The sequence below is a fragment of the Lepidochelys olivacea genome (assembly GCF_965140295.1).
Source record: "Lepidochelys olivacea isolate rLepOli2 genome assembly, chromosome: 24".
NCBI lineage: Eukaryota > Metazoa > Chordata > Testudines > Cheloniidae > Lepidochelys > Lepidochelys olivacea.
The window spans coordinates 12911570-12924189 of NC_140434.1; the positions used below are offsets into that span (position 1 = coordinate 12911570).

Genomic DNA, 12620 nt, shown 5'->3' on the forward strand with positions numbered 1-12620 from the left:
CTATCTATCTGTCTCCATCCACTCCCACCGCATATCTATCCATCCCCATTCACCCCCCCCATTGTCCATCCCCATCCACCCCCATTATCAGTCCCCATCCTCATCCACTGCCTATCTATCCATCCCCGTCCACCCCCACTGCCTATCTATCCATCCCATTCCCCATCCACTGCCTATCCATCCATCCCCATCCCCATCCACTGCCTATCTATCTATCCCCATCCACTGCCTATCCATCCATCCCCATCCACCCACCACCGCCTATCTATCCATCCCCATCCACCCCCACTGCCTATCTATCCATCCCCATTCCCCATCCACTGCCTATCTATCCATCCCCATCCCCATCCATCCCCACTGCCTATCTATCCATCCCCATCCCCATCCACTGCCTATCTATCCATCCCCATCCCTCCCCACTGCCTATCTATCCATCCCCATCCCCATCCACTGCCTATCTATCCATCCCCATCCATCCCCACTGCCTATCTATCCATCCATTCCCATCCACTGCCTATCTATCCATCCCCATCCCTCGCCACTGCCTATCTATCCATCCCCATCCCCATCCACTGCCTATCTATCCATCCCCATCCCCATCCACTGCCTATCTATCCATCCCCATTCCCCATCCACTGCCTATCCATCCATCCCCATCCCCATCCACTGCCTATCTATCCATCCCCATCCCCATCCATCCCCACTGCCTATCTATCCATCCCCATCCCCATCCACTGCCTATCTATCCATCCCCATTCCCCATCCACTGCCTATCTATCCATCCCCATCCCTCCCCACTGCCTATCTATCCATCCCCATCCCCATCCATCCCCACTGCCTGTCTATCCGTCCCCCTCTACTGCACAGCTATCTATCCATCCCCACCCACCCACCACCGCCTATCCATCCATCCCCATCCCCCCCCCACCACCTATCTATCCGTACGCAGCCACGGCCCGCTATCTCTCCCCACACATCCCCCACTATCTAGCCATCTATCGAGTGGGCGCCTCCCCTAGGCTGGGTGACCTTCTCTGAGTCACGCAGGTGCTGTGTTTATGCTCCTACAACTAATGACTCTTCACTTCCCCTTGTGTGTCGGGGACTAAAATTATCGTTGCTATAAAAGCCCGCGGGGCAGGGCGCAGTCGCTCTGGGTCCGTGAGCTCGCAGCACCGCAATCAGTCTGTCTTCAGCGGCACAGTTGTTAACAGAACCCAGGCGATCTGCTCCCAGCCCCTCCCGCTGCTCTGACCCACCAGACCCCACTCCTGCGAGGGCTCGTGATAGAACTTGGCTCCCCGCTCTCCTGGCTCGCTCCCGCTAGCTCCCACTCCCCTCCCAGAGCTGGAAGCAGTGGACAGACAGACACAGAGCCCCTGCCTGGGGCCGGGAGAGGGGCGTGGGGTGGGGGAAATACCCCAATGATTTGTCTGTCGCAGATTCACCAGCGATGTGCTGAGTCACTATTGATGACTCAGTTCCTGGGGACCCACTCCCTGCCCCAGTCACGGACCCTGCCTCACTGATTCCCTTGCCCGCCCCTCACCCTACAGGCAACAGCTTCATTGCCGCTGCGAGGAGCATTTCCACCCGACACCACGGGGTGGCGCTACTCGGCAAACTTGGGCCCTTGGGATGGATAGATAGATAGTGTCCCATAGAAATAGCCTGTTAATTAGCATAGACCGATGGCGAGGGAAATTTTCCAATAAGGAGTGTCTAACTATCTCTGTCCTTACTCCTGGGTTCTAACCCCAGCTCTTGGAGGGGAGTGGGATCCAGTGGTTAGAGCAGGTACTGGGGACAGCCCTCTGCTTCTCCAGACAGGAGAGAGCAATGGGGCAAATGCAGGATGTAGGGACAGGAATGAAAGACTCCCCTCCTCAAAAGCCAAGACCACTCAAGTTACAGGGAAGAGCTGGCACCCCCAAGAAGGGAAAAGCCCATGCCCCATTCCGCGCCCCCTCAGCCTGTCCCCTGCCCTGAGGCCGGATGGGAGCCAGCGCCCCCTAGAGGGGAGAGGCCCCCTGACCCATTCCCTGCCCCCTCCCCTTTAAGTTGCTTTTTCTGTCTCTTTAATTTTCTGGCTCTTCTCTTACCACTCACTAGTTGCCGTGGGAACCAGCTGCGTCACACCTGGAGCCGGTCTCTGATTGGCTGCCCATGTGGGAACAAGCGGTTGCCTCATAGGGAACCTGTGGTTACAAGTGGGTGTCGTGTATTTAAAGGGGCCCTCTGGGAGAGGCCGCCAAGCAGCAGTGCCTGGGCGCTGGCCCGTGGCGTGGGGAACACCCCAGGGCTGGGGGGAAGCTCCCGCCCCCGCCCTGACATACTGAGCCCCCTGAGCAGTGCGCCCGCCTGGTGTCACTTCTGCAAACGCGGTCATTGGGAACTCTGATGTCATGCATGGGGAACCCCTCCTCCCAGAGCTGGGAAGAGAACACAGGACGCCTGGCTCCCAGCCCCGCCCCACTTCTAACCGCTAGACTCCACTCCCCTCCCAGAGCTGGGCATAGAACCCAGGAGCCCTGGCTCCCGCGACCCTCCTGCTGTAACCACTGAAGCCCCCCAGAGCCAGGAAGAGAACCCAGGAGTCCTGACTCCCAGCCACTGTGCTCTAAGTGCTAGACCCTACTCCCCAACCAGAGCTGGGGAGAGAACCCAGGAGTCCTGACTCCCAGCCCCCCTGCTCTAACTCACTAACGCCACCCCCCAGAACCCAGGAATCCGGGCTCCCAGTGATCTGGGGACAACCAGACTGTTATTTAGTTTTAGCCCCGCCCTGCTGAGGGGGTGGGGAGATGTCACTCTGGCCAGCCTCGGAAAACAGGTGGTGTTTCCTCTTCAAGGGGCGGAGCGGTGCTTGCCCCCTATAAGCCGGGACGCGCAGCTGCTGGGCTCAGTGAGGCAGTGAGCTCGCGGGGAACGGCGGCTGGGGGGCATGCGCTCTCAGAAAGGTGAGTGGGGGTACTGGCCCTTTAAGAGAGGGGCGTGGCTGCTTTAGGGAGATACATCGTTTCTTCTTTGCTCCTATTACCAGCAGCTGAATAAAAGCGGGGTGCTGTGACTATAAGGAGGGGTGTCTATATGGGACCAGTCGGTATACAGACTTGCTTAGCTGTCCCATGAGATATACAGCTATTCTAGACCGGGCTGTATTGGCTCAGTATCTCTCTGCCTGAGATGCAGCTATGGTAGAGTGGGCTATATTGCTCGGGGGCTGTATTGGACCGGTATTACTGTGCATAGGGGCTATGAATGGACCAGTCTCGCGGTGCCTGGGATACTGCTGTCATAGACTGGACTGTATTGTGCAGGAGGGGCTCTATATTGGACCCGTATCGGTGGGCCTGGGACATAGCTATCATACACCGGGTGTAGGGGCCTTCTATATTGGAGCAGTCTCTATACAGAACAGGGTAGCTGATACCTGAATTACAGCCATATAGACTAGTCTGCATTGAGCGGGGGAGGGGAAACTATATTAGACTGGTGTCAGTGCAGACCATCAGAGCTGAAACAGGGCTATAATACGTGGGGTGGGAGGAGTTCCTAGGGCTGCATGGTCTCTATAGACTGGTGCTGTAATAAGGACTGGCTATGACCAGTTATTAGGGCAGCTGGTGCCCAGACTGCAGCGGTATACGCAACAGGGGGGTAGGTGGTTAAGGGTTGCGTGGACCTCCTGGGTTCTGCGCCAGCCCCCCCCCCCCCCGGGAGGGGAGTGGGGTCTAGTGGATACAGTAGGAGAGGCTGGGAGCCAGGATTCCTGGGTTCTATCCTAGCTCTGGGCGGGGAGTGGGGTCTAGTGAGTCAGAAGCAGGGGCGCTGGGAGCCAGGACTCCTGGGTTTTCTCCCTGGCTCTGGGACGGGAGTGGGGTCTAATGGGTGGAGTGGTAAAGGGATCTCCTGTGACGCTGGGGGGGGGGGCTGTCCCCTCCCCCCTGTGGGCCTGACCGTCGCAGGGCAATGGTGCGTGGAGCGGAATCCCCGAGCAGTAGCTCTGCGTCACCGGGAAACCCCTGCCGGCACTGAACCCTGACGGTGGGGAGGAAACAGCCTCTCCAGCGGACAGCCAATGACGGGCCTCGAGCCCGAGGGGGAGCGGAGGGTCTGGGGAACCCTCAATCCTTCCCAGCCACCGCTGAGGGTCTCCCGGGAGCAGAGAGGGACGGACGGTCCCTGCGCTATCCCTGGTTTTGGTTGAGGAATCCTGTCGCAGGAGCCCTGACTCTCAGCCTCCCGCCCCCGCCCCCTGGTCCAGAGACAGGGATAGAACCCAGGAGTCCTGACACCCGCCCCCCGCGCTTTACCGTCCCACACCCGTTTCCAGGACACACTGTCTCATTGTCCAGTGGGTCGGTGTCATCGGGGTGCGACTGTCTCAAATTCAGTCTCGGTTTGAATGTGGGGGCGGGGGAGGCGGAAACGAAATCGACTGGGGTTCGGGGGCGAGCTAGGACGGTGCTGGGGGAGCTTTGGGGTAGGGGTGCTGGGGTATTCTGGGAGAAGGAGGAGGGCAGGACTGAGGCCAAGGAGTGGATGAGAAGTAGGGAGGGGGCAGGGAAAGGCGGCAGCTCCAGAGTGGAAGGGCAGGCAGGGGGTGAGGTGCCCCCCCACCCAGAAGAGGAGCACTGGCTGGGACCTCTGACTGGTCAGATGGGGACTACCCCCCACACAGGAGTGGGTTGGGAGCAGCAGTGGAGAAGGCTCTTGGGTAGCAGATGGGGAGTGGGGTGGGTCACAGGGCTGGGGGGTCACTAGGCTCTTGTCAGGGGGCTGCCCCTCCCCCCCCTCAGGAATGGGGACTCCGTTCCCCCCCCCGCCACCCTGGGCTAAACCACCCCAGAAACTGACTCCCCCTCCCCGCCAGTCCTGGGTGTGTCAGCCCCAGCTCTGGGGGAGAGGTCTTGTGGTTGGAGGAGGGAGGGCCTGGACGCCTGGGTTCTGAGGGGAGTGGGGTCTAATAGCCGGAGGGGGCTGGGAGCCAGGACTCCCGGGTTCTCTCCCCAGCTCCAGATACAGGGTGAGAGCTGGGCAGAGAAACCAGGCACCCTGACTCCCAGCCCCGCCCCCACCTGTCGCTGGGTCACGTCACTTCCCCGGCGGGCGGCGTGGGGGCGAGTGAGCTGTTGCTTTCCAGCATGGAAGGAACACGCCGCCGGGTGGCAGGGGCAGCCCTGCCGGGGGCACGGGGCGGGCGGCGGCAGCCGCAGCCAGCAGCAGGGGCCTTTGTCTCTCCGTGTCTCAGACGGTCCATGACACGTTTTCCTCCTGGGGCGGCTTGGAAAGGAAAAATCCGCTGTGTAGGCACCGGCCTGGGTGGAAACGATTGCTCCATGGTTGTGGGGAGGGGCGGTCGGAGAGTGCCTGAGACATTCCATTAGTGTCCTACCTACCACTAGACCCCAAAGCTGAGGAGACAACCCAGACGTCCTGGCTCCCTGCCTCTAACCAACTAGACACCCCCCCACCCCCCTCCCAGAGCCAGAGAGAGAACCCAGGAGTCCCGCCCCCCCCACCCCAGCTCTAACCACTAGACCCCACTCCCCTGTCACAACCAGGGGATGGAACCCAGGAGTCCTAGGCTGAGTGCTTGGTCTCCCTTCCCCTCGCCAGGCGGTAGAGGAGACAGAAGCGCGGTCCCACCCCAGACAGTGAAGAAGCTTCTGGAGCAGAAGAGACGGCAGCAGACAGCACTGGGCTATGCAGCCAGCTCTCAGGTGAGCCCCTCTGCCCTGCCTCCCCCCACCCCATTTCCCTGCGTGTCTTGGTCACAGCTGAGACTTCTCTAGCCCTGGACCTCAGGTGTGACTCCTGGTGTGTGCACCAAATCTCTTCGTGTCATTTCCATTCTGCCCCCCAAGGCACATGCTGCAGGACAGGCGTCTCCTTTATTTCCTGGCCACTCACACAGTGTTATGTGCAGTTGTTACCTGGCTGTTCTACCCCAGAGGTGGCTGCATCTCGGCTCCAGACAAGCCATCCTGTGGCTCATCAGCAATTTCTGGTTTGTTCTTTTTCCCTCTCTGTAGGTCCCAACAGATGTCATTGACTCTTCTCAGACAGGTGAGTGAAAAATGGACTCCCCCCATTGCAGCTTTCCCCCAACCCTAGATACCCTTTGATTCCCCTGGGGTCCCCACTCCCTGCCTGTGGTATGACAACCCCAGATCCTCTGATCCCTCAGGAGTGCCATCCTCTCCCCCTGGGACACCCATGCTGTCTCTCATCCCCTCCCCCCCCCCCCCCGCATGCTTTGCACCCACCATCCATGTCTCTCTTCCATCCAGATGATTGCCCGGAGCCCATGGGGCTGGGAAGGGGATCTGGGGGGGAATCTGCTCCTGGGCCCCCCCTGGCTCCCTACCCACCCTGGCAGGTCGACCCCTCATGCCATGCGGCCTTCCCCGACTGCCACTATCACTGCTCGGCCACGGCCAGCAGCTACCAGTCCCCAGGACCCATGTACGAGGCAACAGACTCCTACGCCTCTGTGGGGACCGGGGTGTTTGGAGCAGGTGATCCCTACAGCACCATGATGGCAGCCACGGGGGACTTGGAGGTGAGATGGGGGCTGCGGGTCAGGAGTGAGGGGCAGCGGCAGATCTGTGGGGCTGGGTTAGCAGGGGCAGTGGGTCAGGAGGGGGCACCGGCAGAGCTGTGGGGCTGGGCTAAAAAGGGGCAGTGGGTCAGGAGGGGGCACCGGCAGAGCTGTAGGGCTGTGCTAGCAGATGGCTGTGGGTCGGGAGTGAGGGGCACCAGCAGAGCTGTGGGGCTGGGCTAGCAGGGCGCAGTGGGTCAGGAGTGAGGGCTGTAACCCCCCCGCTCTCTCCCCTCACCAGGTCCCTGTACCACCCCCCTCACTGGGCCTGTTCCCAACTCCGCAGGCATCCTCTGCCCCCTGGATGCAGCCCACCCGGAGCACCCCCTATTCTGACCCCCTAGAACTGGGCAGCTTTGGGGACCCGGTTGGGGTGCTGGATCCCGGGGAGCTGGCCAGGGCCCGAGCCGAGATCCGGAGCATGGACCCGGTGCGGCTGCTGCATCAGGATGAAGATGGGGACACGTGAGTATCTGGGAGGACCCCAAAACTCACCCTAGCCTCCCACTCCTGGGAGTGGAGGGAATGGGGCTCCTCAGCCCCCCGCCTCAGATGGGGTGTGCGGGGGCTGAACTGCTGTGTCCCAGGGAGGATAATGGATAGAGCTGGCAGGGGGGGGAAATAGGACTGGGGGGGGCATATAGTGGGGGCTGGGATGGTCTGTCTGGGTGGGGGGGGGTTGGGTAATGTTAGTGAAAGCCTGGGTGGGAATGGGGCAGGGGCAGGGGCAGTGCAAGCAGCAGGGAGGGTGGCACAGAGGGGGTGGGGGATCTCCTGGGCTTTAGGGAGGGACAGAAAGCAGGTGGCACTGGGGGGTGCAGGAGGCAGGTGGGGGATCTGCAGGGGTGCAGAAGCGTGTGAGACTGGGTAGGGCGGTGCATGGGCAGGTGTGAAGAGCTGTGGAGGTGCAAGGGTGGTGGCACTGGGTGGGGGATCTGCAGGGGTTTGGGGCAGTGGTGAGCTGGAGCTGGTTCAGAACTGGTTGTTAAATTTTGAAGTCGGTTTAGAATCCGTTGTTAAAGGGGTGGGCAAACTTTGGCCCATGGGACTGTTGTGTCCGGCCCGCCTGAGCTCTTGGCTGGGGAGACTCCCCTGAGAATCCCTTTTTAATTTTTACTCACCCAGCGGTGCTCCGGGCCTTTGGCGGCCCTGAAGGACCCGCCGCCGAAGACCCAGAGTGACTGAAGGGACTGGTTCTTCAGCTTTTGGCAGCTCCTCACTGGTTTGGGGGGTGCAAGGGGGGTCACTGACATCTGTCTCTCCCCCGCGGCAGGATCCTACACCTGCTGGCTGCCCGGGGGCTGCGTCACTTTGCCCAGGCAGCTGCCGAGGCCTTCAAGGAGTGCGGGCAGCTGGAGATCAAGGAACACAAGGGCAAGGTGAGCCAGGGGGGTTCCAGGGGCGGGGGGCTGGGCTGGGCACCCAGCTCAGGGCAGGAGAATGGAGCGACTGTGGGTCAAAGGTCGCAGTGCTGCAGGTGGATGGTAAGGGTCATGCAGAGGAGTTGGCCAACCGTGCCAATGGGCTCAAGGATCACGCCAAGGTAGGGGTCAAGGGTCACTGGGTGGTCAGGATAAGGCCATTACTGGGGATCTAGGTTGGGGTGGGAAAACTTTTTGGCCTGAGGGCCACAATGGGGTGTGAAACTGTGTATGGAGGGCTGGGTAGGGAAGGCTGTGCCTCCCCAACAGCCTGGCCCCGCCCCCTATTTGCCCACTTCCCGCCCTCTGACTGCCCCCCTCAGAACCCCCGACCCATCCAACCCCCCCGCTCCTTGTCCCCTGACAGGCCCCCCTGGACTCCCATGCCCTATCCAACCCCACCTGTTCCCTGAACCCTGACTGCCCCAGAAACTCTGCCCCTTCCAACTGTCTCCTGACTGCCCCCCAGGACCCCGCGCCCCTAACCTGCTCCCTGTCCTGACTGCCCCCTGGGACCCCCTATCCAACCCCCCCACCGTCAGGTGTGTGCGCCACTCAGAGCAGCAGGAGCTCGCAGCCCCACTGCCCGTGCGGCAGCTTGGCTGCAGGGGAGGGGAAACAACAGGGGAGGGGCCGGGGCCAGCCTCCTGGGCCAAGAGCTCAGGGGTCGGGCAGGACAGTCCCGCGGGCCGTAGTTTGCCCGCCTCTGGTCTAGGGTCATGCCGTGGGCCCCTTTTCTGCCTTCTAACGCTGGGGTCTCCCGGCTTCCCCCCTCCCCAGACCCCACTGCTGGTGGCTGCCACAGCCAACCAGGCCGAGCTCGTGCGGGACCTGCTAGTGCTGGGAGCCGATGCCAATGCCGCTGACCACAAGGGCCAGACGCTGCTGCACTTGGCGGCCACCTACGGGTTCCCCAACATCCTCATGGTGAGTGTGTAGCCGAGAGGGAACCCAGGTATACGGGATCACAGGCCCCCCACCCTCACTTCTCAGAGCTGGGGATCAAACCCAGAAGTCCTGGCTCCCAGCCCCTTCCCCCCACCCCTTTAACCACTAGATACCACTCCTTCTACCCAAATACAATGTCTGAAATCGGTGTCAATTTACTCCCCCCCCCCCCCCCCCCATTTAACTGAACCCAGTTTCTCTCCGCCAGGCCGTGATGGCGTCTGGGGTCCCTGTCAACGTGGAGGCCAGGAACTTTGAAGGTAGGACACATCCAGCTGGGGGGACGTGGGGAGCGAGGGAGTGTGCTGGGGGCGGGGATCTGCCGGCCTCTCCCAGCAGGTTTTGTTGACCTCCCGCAGCAGGGAGTGCTGTGGGAAGAGGGGTGCTGGCTGTGGGGTGGGCTGCTCTCACCCCTCCTCTTGGTGCCCCCAGGGCAGACCCCTCTGCACTGTGCTGTGATCTCCCACAACAAGACCTTGCGGGCACTGGGTGTCGGGACCCCGACCCCGGAGCGGCTGCAGGACATGTTGGCCTGCATCCAGGCCCTGCTGCACATGGGGGCAGATTACACCAGCCAGGTAGGTGACCAGGGGGAGAGGGAAGGGGGGGTTCTGTGCCTGTCCCCCAGGGCCTGTAAGCCTTGACCTGTGCTTGGTGCAGGGTGGGGGAGGATGGGTGGGGAATTTGCCAGGAGGGCAGATCTGCCTCCTAGCTACCCAAGGCGTCCCCATTCCGTTCTGCCCCCCCTTCCCCCCACCATGCAATTGACCTTGCTGATATCATGGGGCAGTGCTGGGAATTCCTTGTCTTCCTGCCCCCCCGCATAGCACCAGCTGTTCTGGCCTTCCCAGGGCTGTGTCAGTCTTCCATATTGACTGGGGGTCGGGGGGGGGGCAGGCTGCCCAGGGATTTGGAGAGCAGGATCTGGTCCCCCTCCGCCCCCATCCTACGCTCACCACCCTCCCATCCCTGCCCTCCCAGGACATAAAGAGCAGCAAGACGGTTCTGCACCTGGCCGTGCAGGATGGGAACCTGTCGCTGGTTCAGTTCTTCCTGCAGCTGCCTGGGCCAAGGCAATTCGTCAACATGAAGGTGAGGAAGGCAGGGGGTCTCCTTGCTTGGGGGTGGGATTGGATGAGGGAGAGGCCATTCTGAAGGGGGATGGGGTGGGACATGATGGGGGGTGTTTGGGCAGGGGAAGCTGGACTGCAAGGGCTGGGGTGAGCTCAGCCAGGTCTGCTGGGGAGGGGGTGCTGTTCTGGTGGGGGGCAGGGGCTGTGTGTAACCCTCTGTCCCTCCCCTCCTCCCCAGGCCCACGGGAACACGGCCCTGCACATGGCTGCAGCCCTGCCGGGCCCACCCTGCCAGGAGAGCCTCGTGCGGCTGCTGCTGAGCCGGGGGGCTGACCCCAGCGCTCGCAACCTGGAGAACGAACAGCCAGCCCATCTGCTGCCTCCCGGGCCCGGGGGAGACCAGGTGAGACCCCCAGGAGATCCACTGCGCCTCTGACACCGCCCACCCCACCCCGGACACCTGGAGTGAAGCGCCCCCAGCCCTGGCAGCTGGGCCCCCAACGGAAGCAGGTGCACCCCAGCCTGCAGGGGGGACACAGTGTGTGGTTGGGGGTTTTCCAGTGTCCCCCTAACTCAACCTCTCCTCTTCTTCCCCCGCCAGCTGCGCCTCTTGTTGAAGAGCCGGCGCCCACCCCCTGGTGCTGCCCGCCGTCCCGCCCAGCCCCCCTAGACCAATGACTGCCAAAGGAAGTGGGCGGTGGGGGACTCGTCTGGTGCCACTCAGTGAAGAAGGCTGGGGGGAGAGGATTTGGCATTTCTCTGGAAAATTGTCTGTAATATTTTCTGTATTTAACTAACTTATTGTATTAGGGCCCTCCGGACGCCTGGGTTCTCCAAGTCCACTGCTCCCTTGTTGCTTGGACCCCCCACTGGGTCTCACAGCAGCACGCAGTATGGCCAACCAGATGCCTGGGTCCACTGCTGCCTGCCATATGGGGCTGCAACACTTGGGGGCTGAGCCCCTTGCCTTCCTCCTCTTGGGGCTGGGTGTGTAACTGCCCCCTACTGGACTGATGTGTGGGCTGCATGTGCTTGTGCCGATGCAGTGGGTGGCAGCTGAGGGGAAGGCCAGGGACAGCCCCAGCTCTAAACCCCTAGACCCCACTCCCCACCCAGAGCCGGGGGTAGAACCCAGGCGTCCTGGTTGCAGCAGCCTCCTTCACACCCAACCCCACGGGGAGGGAGGTTGGTTGGCCCCATTAACTTTTCCTCTGCTGAGCATTGACTCAGCCCAAATTTCTATCTGGGGGCAGCCCCACACCCCCTCTTGTGGTGTCCCCCCCCATATTGCTGGGGGGGTGCAGCAGAGGGTCCTGTGTTAATTTCAGCCCCAGGGATGGCTGGGGGAGATCCCCTGATTTCTATGAAATCATGTCTTGGTTGGGCATTGAACCCAGGTGTCCGGCCCCACCGAGGGGGGGGGGGGAACTACCTCCCACCCTCCTTCAGTCATATCATTTCTGTGAAATGAACTTTTATGAACCACAGTGGTTCACATAGAGGGGGAGGGAGAGTGAGGCAGGGTGTGGGGCGGACCCCGGTGTCCGACTGGCCTTTGACCCACACCCTGTGTCTGCCCCTACCCTCCACATTATCACAGCGCCGCATCCCCAAACAGGCTTGAGTGACTGTGATAAGGGTGATGGCACAGCGGTGCCCCCTTCAGGCAGCAAGCAGAACTGCTGCCTGTGTTTCATAGCCCCTGTATTGCCAAGGGCCATTGTCCTTGGGAGGCAGCGGGCTGGGGTCCAGCGCTGCTATTATTACCCCCTCCCACAAAGGGGGGGTCCCAAGTTTGTTCCCTTGTTGGAACATGAGACGTTTCGTTGAGAAATAAGGTTTAGTGCTTCTCGCCTGTTCAAACTTCCCACACAGCATCTGTGTTACTGGAAACCTGTAGGCCAGATACCCTGGTTCAACTTATAGCTGGGCCCAGTGGCCCTGCCCCAGCAGTGGCTGCATCTCAGCACTGGGCACACTGTTTATATGCAGCTGTTCCCTGGCTGCCCCACCCCAGAGGTGGCTGCATCTCCGTGCAAGTCCCCTGAGCTCTGACTATCCAAGGTGGGGAAGGGCAGACTGTAAACTCCTTGAGGGGCAGGACTGTATTTTTGTTCTGTGTTTGTACAGCCCTTAGCACCATGTGGGCCAGGATAGTGACTAGAACTCCTGCCAGTTGCCACGAGGGAACTAAGACAACTGCTTGTCCAGAGCCAGGGGGAATCAATGGGCCCTCCTAGCTAAACCCCTTTTCCTCCCCCCACCCCCTTCCCAGTGACAGCCAGGACTGTTCTGGCTCTAGGCAGCATAATGCTGGGGCATTGGGGCCACCCCTGCCTGTTGGGGGAAGGTGTCCCCTATCCAAGACCCCTTTTCACCTGTCTGGGGATAAACATTAGAGCTGCTCCCCTTAATCCAGCAGCTTCCCTCCCCATGGTGACTCCTGTTCCCAGTGCCCTTAGTAGCCCCCAGCTAGCCAGCAACAACCCCACGGGGGCAGAGATCCTAGCTCCACCCTTGGGGGCAGGGAGCAAACTTTGGTCTGGGGGGGTTACATCTCCCACAAGCCAG

At 61.3% G+C, this 12620-nt stretch overlaps 1 protein-coding gene and 1 long non-coding RNA gene across 2 annotated transcripts in view; one reads left to right on the forward strand and one right to left on the reverse strand.

Annotated features, from left to right (window-relative positions):
* Window positions 1–7969, reverse strand: part of LOC311512383 — a 22513-nt gene extending 14544 nt beyond the window's left edge. The window contains exons 1-2 of the long non-coding RNA XR_014709449.1: window positions 7729–7969; window positions 2103–2198 (exon numbers count right to left, since the gene is read on the reverse strand). This is a non-coding gene — a long non-coding RNA (uncharacterized lncRNA). The remainder of the gene's footprint in view (window positions 1–2102; window positions 2199–7728) is intronic.
* Window positions 5565–12591, forward strand: NFKBID (NFKB inhibitor delta). The gene is made up of 11 exons (XM_084613591.1): window positions 5565–5726; window positions 6039–6072; window positions 6297–6568; window positions 6849–7072; window positions 7881–7986; window positions 8809–8955; window positions 9185–9236; window positions 9409–9554; window positions 9958–10068; window positions 10288–10452; window positions 10651–12591. The coding sequence occupies exons 1-11, from the start codon at window positions 5571–5573 to the stop codon at window positions 10717–10719; spliced, it is 1482 nt and encodes a 493-aa protein (XP_084469717.1). The 5' UTR covers window positions 5565–5570; the 3' UTR covers window positions 10720–12591.
* The last annotated feature ends 29 nt before the right edge of the window (window positions 12592–12620 follow it).